This window comes from Poecilia mexicana, unplaced genomic scaffold (genome assembly GCF_051168715.1).
Source record: "Poecilia mexicana isolate PSO_F unplaced genomic scaffold, ASM5116871v1 scaffold_20, whole genome shotgun sequence".
Classification (NCBI taxonomy): Eukaryota; Metazoa; Chordata; class Actinopteri; order Cyprinodontiformes; family Poeciliidae; genus Poecilia; species Poecilia mexicana.
Window position 1 is genome coordinate 14,878,910 of NW_028263389.1, and position 8,143 is coordinate 14,887,052.

Here is an 8,143-nt window from a genome sequence, read left to right on the forward strand (position 1 = left end):
GAATATTCTTCATCTTGTGTTGGAGTGTTTGGCACGAACGCTGCAGTCGTCTGGCTTTGTTGTTCTCATGCTGCAGGTGTTATTGAGCCACGCAGACTTCACTTCTCCCTGCCGGAGCGTTTCAAAAGGCTCGTCAGATCTCAGACGAACACGTCTCCTCTGCCTCCTACGCAATCTGACACCGAGCGGGCAGAAGAACCACGTTAAAAACACAAATCAGTCCAGGTTCAAGGACAGTTTGCGCGCTCATTAATACATTAACCGCCTCCTCATGGAGTCCTTTTCTCTGGATCCACCGCTACTTCCAGTTTCTCTTTTTGCCTTTAACTAAAAAAAAAAAGAAAATGGTTGACGGCTGCACTGCTATTTTTTGACAAGAGGTGCTGTGGCAGTGTCACAGAGCTGTTTTTAATACAGCAGAGACATCAGTGTGGGTCTAGAGGTAATTAGGCCTGATTTCTCTCGCTGCATGAAGTCAAACACCCCAAAAGGTCAGAAAAACAGCAAACGTCAACAGTCTCCTGCACTTTTCTGTTTTTGCATAAACAATCCTTTCAGGGAATGGGGAGGGGGGTAAAAAAAAGCGTCACCCTGTTCACCTAAACTCAAAGACTCCAATGCCAAATGTTTCAAATGCTTCAAATATAATTTATAATTCTACTGCATGGTAGACCAGTGTTTGCACATACGAGAGCTGCGTGAGGTCTGCGGTGTGGAGGCTCAGCCTCTGGGTCAGCCGGTCCATCAGGTCCGAGGCCCGGTCATTGGTGAGGGAGCTGGAAGAGACACCCAAACATTAAGGTGTTAAAATGCTGGTTTTCCAAGAAAATGCTTTCACATTTAATTCCCGCCAACGGGTCATTGCACACAAGCAGAATGCCATGCTTGTCTGAGTGGATGTAGTGCAAAAAACAAAAAAAAACACAAAAAGAGAGAGAGAGAGAACATTGCAGACAATCACAAATAAAAACACACACAAAGCACTGTGTCGAGGGAAAAGGGATCAGCTGCCTCTCCGGGCTTGCTAAATCACCTGCTTTTTTCTTTTCACCAATGAAACAAACAATAAGGTGCAAATGGAACCTGCATGAGGTGTAATGGCTGCATCATACAGACACTCCTTTCTCTCTCCTCCTTCTCTCATCTTTCTCCTTCCTTCCGCATTGACGTTTTCGCCGATCCCGCATGCGCTTTGCCCTCGCAAAAAAAAAATAAATAAATAAAATGCGCAACGCAAACACGCCGGGGCCACGCACGCGCCTCCACGTTGAGATGGGAATAATAAGGTGCAAATGAAATCGAGGTGAAGTGTAATGGTGGTCTGATAAAGCCATGCCTCATCTCAGCTCAGTCCACGGCTGCTTTCTCACTCAGGGAGGAAATAGACCAAACAAAGGCAATCTGCCGGACGCCGGGCTTCGTACGCGGGAGATGAGAAGTGCATCCTCACAAGCGCCATCAGAAAAGCTACCTTTTTTTTTTTTTTCCTGATGGCTTAACCAGGAATCACTGGGAATTGCTGCCAGGTGACTGCAAGGTGACATGCAGCAAGAGGTCATGGATCGCGCTGAGACAATCTTTTAAAATTTTGTCTCCATTCCATATAATGGAGAAATGTGAAATAAGCAGGGAAACAATTTCATGGAGGCCTGGGCATTGAGTGCAAGACCATTTACTGCATACAGTTCCTTTCAAAAATCTGTGCAGACCACTGAACTTTTTTTTTCACACCACAACCCTCAAAGTGTTTTATTGGGATTTCAGAAGAAAGATCAACATAAAGTAGCATGGTGTGCATTTTGTGTTTAGCTCCCTGTATCGGTACTTTTTAGCATCAATGTTTGCTCGTCAGCACGTCTTTTAGGGTTTTGTTTTGTTTTGTTTTTTTTAACCAGCTGGAGTCAGAAAGTTTGTAAAATATATATTTTTTTTGCTTAATGGCTGAAACTCAGTCAGATTGGACAGACAGCATACGTCTTGCTGCAGCTCTTTAATCAGTCTGGGCTTTGACTGGACCATACCTACACATGAATTTGCCTTGATCCTAACCATGCAATTGGAGCTCTGGCTGTATGTTTTATCATCACGCTGGAAGGTGAACCTTCAACCTACACTCAAGTCCTTTGCATCCTCTGTGAAGTTTTCTTTCAGGATTCCCCCGAAGTTAGGGCCATCCATCTTCCCGTTGACTCCCAATAGCTTTTCTGCTCCTGATCGAGAAAAGTCTATGATATTGTCATCACCATGTGTGAGGATGATTTATTAGCAAAAAAAAAACAAAAAATGTATTCCACTTCACAATTATGTGCTACTTTGTCTTGGTCTAACATATGAAATATAAAAAGATAATGATTTAATATGAAACAAATAGGTGTCAGGTGTCTGAATACTTTTTGCAAAGAATTGTGTGTGGTACATCTTTATCCAAGTCAGATTATCCTCGTACATTAGTGCTTGGTCTGCATTTGCACCTCAGCCACATTTTCTAACAGATGTAACAGTGTGCTGTGCCTAAGTGGCTGGTTTTCTGTGCACTTAAGTGGGTGCAAAGTTCTTTCTTCTGTAATTTTTGTGGAGTTTTAGAAGTTAAAGCTCCACCAAAGCAATTCCAGACACGTTCCCCACCCATCTGCGGTAATTCGAGCAACTGGAGAGCTTCAGGAGTGACTTGGTTGTTGATGCTAGCACGTTTCCCCCTTGGGGTTTTCTTTCTCATTCTCCTGAATCCATACCTTTCCCACCTCCGTCTCACCTCCCCAAAGCATCCACACATACCACCCCAAAGCCGCCGCCTCCTCCTTCTTCTCCTACATCTCACCCCCCACCACTTCTCTACAACCAGAGCAATGTCAGATGCTGTTGGATAAGCAGCTCTGTGTGGCCTCACGGCATGTGAAGAAGGGGATAACAACTGTGCAGCCATGATGTCTGGAGCAAATGCAGAGACACCTTCATAGGTCTACCGTGGGTGTCCGCTGAGTGGACAGCGAAGAAAGGAGGAAGGTGACCCGCTTCTGTCCTAATATATACCGTATGTAATCTGCCACTTCTATTTGCACAGCAACAACGACCGGACCCATATCGGACCTTTACGAGGCTGCGTTTTGTTGATCAGATGAAGGACAACCCACTGACAACCAGCCTTGATAACGCCATAAAGAGATTTGAGAGAGTGCCAGGGGCAAAGACAGAGTCGATAGAAACTTATCTCTGTTGAGACGGAGCCGAGCCAGAGGTAAGAGAGAAAGGGAGGCAGAAACTTGGCTCCCCTTCCCCACAAAGTATCATCATTAAGGCTGTAATGCTGCACAGTAATGCTCTCACACTGAGGGATTTATCATCTCCGCTATTGTAATCAGGTACAGCACACACAAAAGAGTCTAACCCACAGCGTCCCTTTTCCATAAAGAAGGGAATATGTAGGTGGCTTTGACAGAAACTCAGCTTTTAAAGGCTGTGTCAGTAAGCGAACAAAGCAGGCATATGCTTGGTGCAAAACTGAGAGTACTTGAAACAAATCCATTAGTATGTCAGAAGCAAAACACTGCCTTACAAAGAAGACTTGGACTACTCCATCAAGTCGGGTAGCATTAAGAGTAAAAGGACGTTTACATCTGATGGTGCTGCCTGTATGTTTTTGGACAAAATCTGATTTAATGTGTATGAAACGCATCGAGAGGAAATGTGCAGCAAATGCGGTCACAAACCAATGCCCAAGTTATTCTGCCATCTCCAGGACAGCTGTCACTTTTGTGAAAAACGTTCTTTTATTGCAACACTTTCACTTCCAAAATTAACTGTAGCACTGACTGCAAAGTGTTACAGTTAACACGAAGCGAAGAGTGATTGTTTCTTTAAATCTACGCTTTCGGCAATCCAAATTTGGCATTTTTAGTGAATGAAGCGATAGACAAACATGATGTTATTTCACGTTATTGGTAAGTTTACCAAAACTGGATCCAAATGCAGAAGCAACATGTGCACAATTAGCCAAAACAGTAATGTTTGTAAAATGTTTAAAAAGCATAAAGACAACTTTACCCCAGATTTGAACAGCACTGCAATGTTACAAATGAAACAGAATATTCAAAGCTTTCCCAGGGACAGAGAGAGAGATCCTCTGGGTGCATCAAAAGGCAGTGAGCTCATTTTGGAGTGTAGTAGTTCTCCTCGGTTTAAAAATGCACACAATTTTCACAGAGAGAGCAGGGTGGCAGCTTATCAAGAGGCGCAGCTTGGATTTAAAGGTGGACAGGCCATTGTGTCCTCGTGTCAAGGCTTCAAACTCATCAAGTCCACAAGGACCGCCAGTCCTCAAAGTAAGGTATTGTAACACTCGTACCTGCAATGCACAACGTGAACCATCACTCCTGAAAATCCTATCATGCGGTTGCACTGATCAGTCTATGCTCCACATCCCAATAAACACTCCACAGCACTGAGATGTCTTCCACTAGAAATCAGTACTGATGCCCCCGATGGAATAAAGCTGGAGGAAGTTTTAAGTTTTGAGAAGTTTAGAGATGAGAACAGCAAAAAAAAAAAAAAAAAAAAAAAAAAAAAAAAAGAAACTTCTAAGTGGGTAATAGTGTTGAATATTGATTATATTGCAGATGGACTAAAACCCCTTACGTCCAAACACAAATAGACTGGACAAATAAAATTGTAGCATCGTTATTTTCTTTATGCAGAAATATGACCTTTTCACCTTTTCTGTGATCCGGGCATATTTAAATGGTTGCAAATATCTTGGAGACTGCATGTTGGTCTTAATCAAGTGTAAATGGGGGTCATAGTAACAGCCTGTTTCAACCAGTTCCTCTTGGTAAACTGTTCATTAGCAACTCTTAATTAGCAGAGGTTCTTCGCTAGTATATGCATATCATGATGTGAAAAATGCAGAGTTATGGATCTATAATGCGGCAGTGATGTGCAAAAGTCAAGTCAAGTTGCACCAGACTTTCTTGTAATCATTTAAGTAGCCTTGATTGTCTACTAACATTCTAAGAGTTTTTAAAGTTTTTTTTAATTATTATTATTTTATTTTAGCTGCTTTTTCATTTTACCTGGCCCTTTTATGATTTATATTCTTATGCAAGTCTCTTTATTCCAACTTATGAATCATTTAGATATAAAAAAAGCTCCTGAATATAAGAGATGAACAACGGACATGTCAGTAGTTCAATCTATCAAAAAACTCAATTTTAAAGAGGATCCTTATGTACCAGCAGTCTGGCATCAATGTGTAGCTAAAACACTGAAAAACGTACTGCAGATGAATCAAATGATTCAAATGAATCAGATGAATGATGATGCATCACCAAAACCTTATTTTATAAGACATACTGCATAACAAGACGTCATGGTCAGGTACAAGAACAGACAGAAAATGAGTGGAAAAAAAAAAAAAATCTCAAGCCAAGAAAATCTGTAAAAGATCTCTAGAAATAACACAAAACTACAAATCAAGACCTCATTTTACAAGAACGCAAGAAAATCTGAATTATTGGAAGCAAAGAAATTAGTGACGACTCCACATTTTTGCACTCGCAACTCATCAGTGCAAACAAAACTGCTCAGTTATAATCCAATTCGATAGAAATTTAATAAATTAGTAATCCTAAAATAGCAGCATGTGTAGCCTAAAAGCAGCATTCTCAATTGCATCATCAAAAACTCACTCTGAGTTGGTGATGATGTAGCCAAAGTGTCTGTCCTTCCCTCTGCTAGAAAACTCCTTCACTCCCACGTGGACCAGCTGGGTTTTAATCTTCACGTCCTTCTTCTGCGCCTCCTCTGGCTGCGCAGCCCCGTCGGGGGGCTGGTCCGCCTGCATCCACCTCTGGATCTCAGAGTCCACCCTCCCATCGGGTGCCTCTGCTCCGCCAGTCAGCCGCAGGGTGGACCCTTCCTTCGCCGGGACGATCACGATCTTCTCCTCTGAGCGGTAGGGGGCAGGAACTTGACCCTGCTTCGTTATGCTGTGGACGCTCTCCAGTCCAACCATTTTCTGGAGAGGAGCTGGCGGCCTGCTCTTGACCCCAGGAGCACCGCCGAAGGGCTCCATGTTGAGGTAGTCTAGCAGCTTGGAAAATATGGCCCCATGCTGTTTGAGTAAGAACAATTTTAGTTTAGAAATCAAGAGGACATATGTTTTCTTTGTTTTTTTTATGAGTAAATTGAACAGAGCTAATTATTAAAAAGGACACATTTATGATACATCTTTCACCTTTTCTGAGAGTTTGGAAGAATATTTTTTTTCCCTTACAAATAATAACGGCCACATTAATTAGTTTCTCTTGTTTGTTGATGAAAATGCTGCAGACAAATCTGAGATTGTGCAGGGTTACGTTGTCTTTCAAATTCAAACTACGCCTATTCAAATCCTCCTTTCAAAGCAGCAGGAACAAGTAAATAAAACTGTATCTTGGTCACGTCTCATAAAAAAAAAAAAAAAAAATATTTGTTTTGCAGCAGAGTAATTTATAATTCACCTTGTTGGTGGACTCTTTTTCTGCAACGTCTATTTGTTGGCCTGGAAAGAAACATAATGTACGTGAGAACATTGTACAGAAACAAGGTTCCTCCTTTGTTTAGCAGAGGAAAAACAAGTTTGACAGAAATATGAAAAAGTGAGAAAAGCATTTAGCAGCATTTCGTATGAGGATTACACAAACAAAAGCCAACAATGCCTTATACTTGCACATTATTATACATAATATTGTACGTGAACACCAACCTTGTTGTTTTAATGTCAGAGTTTCCTTTGGGTTTGGATTCAGACCTTCATCTGATTTCAGATCCTGGTCTTGATTCAGAAGCATTCCTGCCGGCTTCTCCTGGCTAACCCTCATCTCCCCCCTGGGGTCATCACCAGCGCCGGGCACCGGCTCGACCCCATCAGTAAGCCGCTCCTCATCCGCCTCCTGCAGAGCTCCTGTGATGACCTCAGCAAGATGGTCCAGGTCTTTGCCCATCAAAGCCTCCATGTTAAGGCTGTGCCTCCCCAGCTGATTCACCGCATTGAGGATGAGATGATCTGGAAGAAAAACAGGAACAGAGAACAGATTATTTACAATTTCACTTTACAGTTGGGTTTCCATATACTACCAGAAACTCAAATGAATTTTATGAAGATTTATTTTTTTTTCTAATTGAAAACGGTCAAAATTAAGACATACGGGCTCAAGTGTATACATACATCCTCAGTGATATTCAGTTAAATGTCTCTTAGCATGCTGCGTCTCAACCACCCTGTTAAAAAGCTCCTGGCATCATTTCAAATAGTGGGTTTCCTGTCACAAACCAAGTTCTAAGTATTGGAGTGTAAAATCTGCAAACAAAAGCTACAAAACAACTGCACCTACCATCCACGAGGCTATGGGGGTCTTTTGCAGGGAGCCGATTTGGGCCAGCTTTGAAGAGCAGTCTGTCAAGATTAGGCTTTGCCGTATTGGAGCCAAAAGCAATCTGTGGGTCTGCGTGATTGCTCTGAGTAGGCTGCAGGTAGCTGAGGTAGTGGAGTTTCCCCTTTGGCCAAACAGGCTCTCCACCAGCGATGCCCTGCTGAGTGCTTGACGCCCCGGGAAGGAGCTGCTGCAGATGGTTGGAGAGGAGCTTGCTCCTGTCAGGTTCATGGCTCGAGTAGGCTGTACTGAGCTTGGGGTGTCTGCCATCGCCACTCTTGGTAACGACTTTGGTAACTGGAGGCTGGCCAGCTCCTTTCTGGAGGCTGTAGATGGTGGTCTCCTTCCAGGTCTGCTTTGGCTTTGGCTGGCCGGGCTTTTTCAGAGCCTCGGGTGTGATATCTTCATTCTGCAACACATTGTCAGCCGTCAGCTTTAGAGTATGAGTAGTGTTAGTATTTGTAGCACCATTTTCATGGATCCAGTGGAGGTTATGAACCAAAATTGTAGTCAAACTTATTAAAAACACAAATACTACCCAATTTCATCTTAATTTTTTTTCAGCAAAACTTAGAGGTAATAACTAACTGGGATTCAGTGTGCTGGAGGAGCTAGAATTTGTGATTGTCTGTTAGACAATATAAATAAAAAATCCTTTACTTTTTGAAGTATTTAAGGTATTGAGCTTTAGTATTAGAGTTACTTACAAAAAATCAGGGAAAATTCACTGTCCATAC

General features: G+C 42.4%; 1 protein-coding gene across 1 annotated transcript in view; it reads right to left on the reverse strand.

The window, feature by feature from the left end:
- Positions 1 to 7,805, reverse strand: part of LOC148153410 (uncharacterized) — a 440,640-nt gene extending 432,835 nt beyond the window's left edge. The window contains exon 1 of the mRNA XM_088001217.1: positions 4,535 to 7,805. Within this exon, the coding sequence (XP_087857343.1) occupies positions 5,678 to 6,067 (390 nt within the window). The 5' untranslated portion in view covers positions 6,068 to 7,805 and the 3' untranslated portion in view covers positions 4,535 to 5,677. The remainder of the gene's footprint in view (positions 1 to 4,534) is intronic.
- Positions 7,806 to 8,143: the final 338 nt, after the last annotated feature.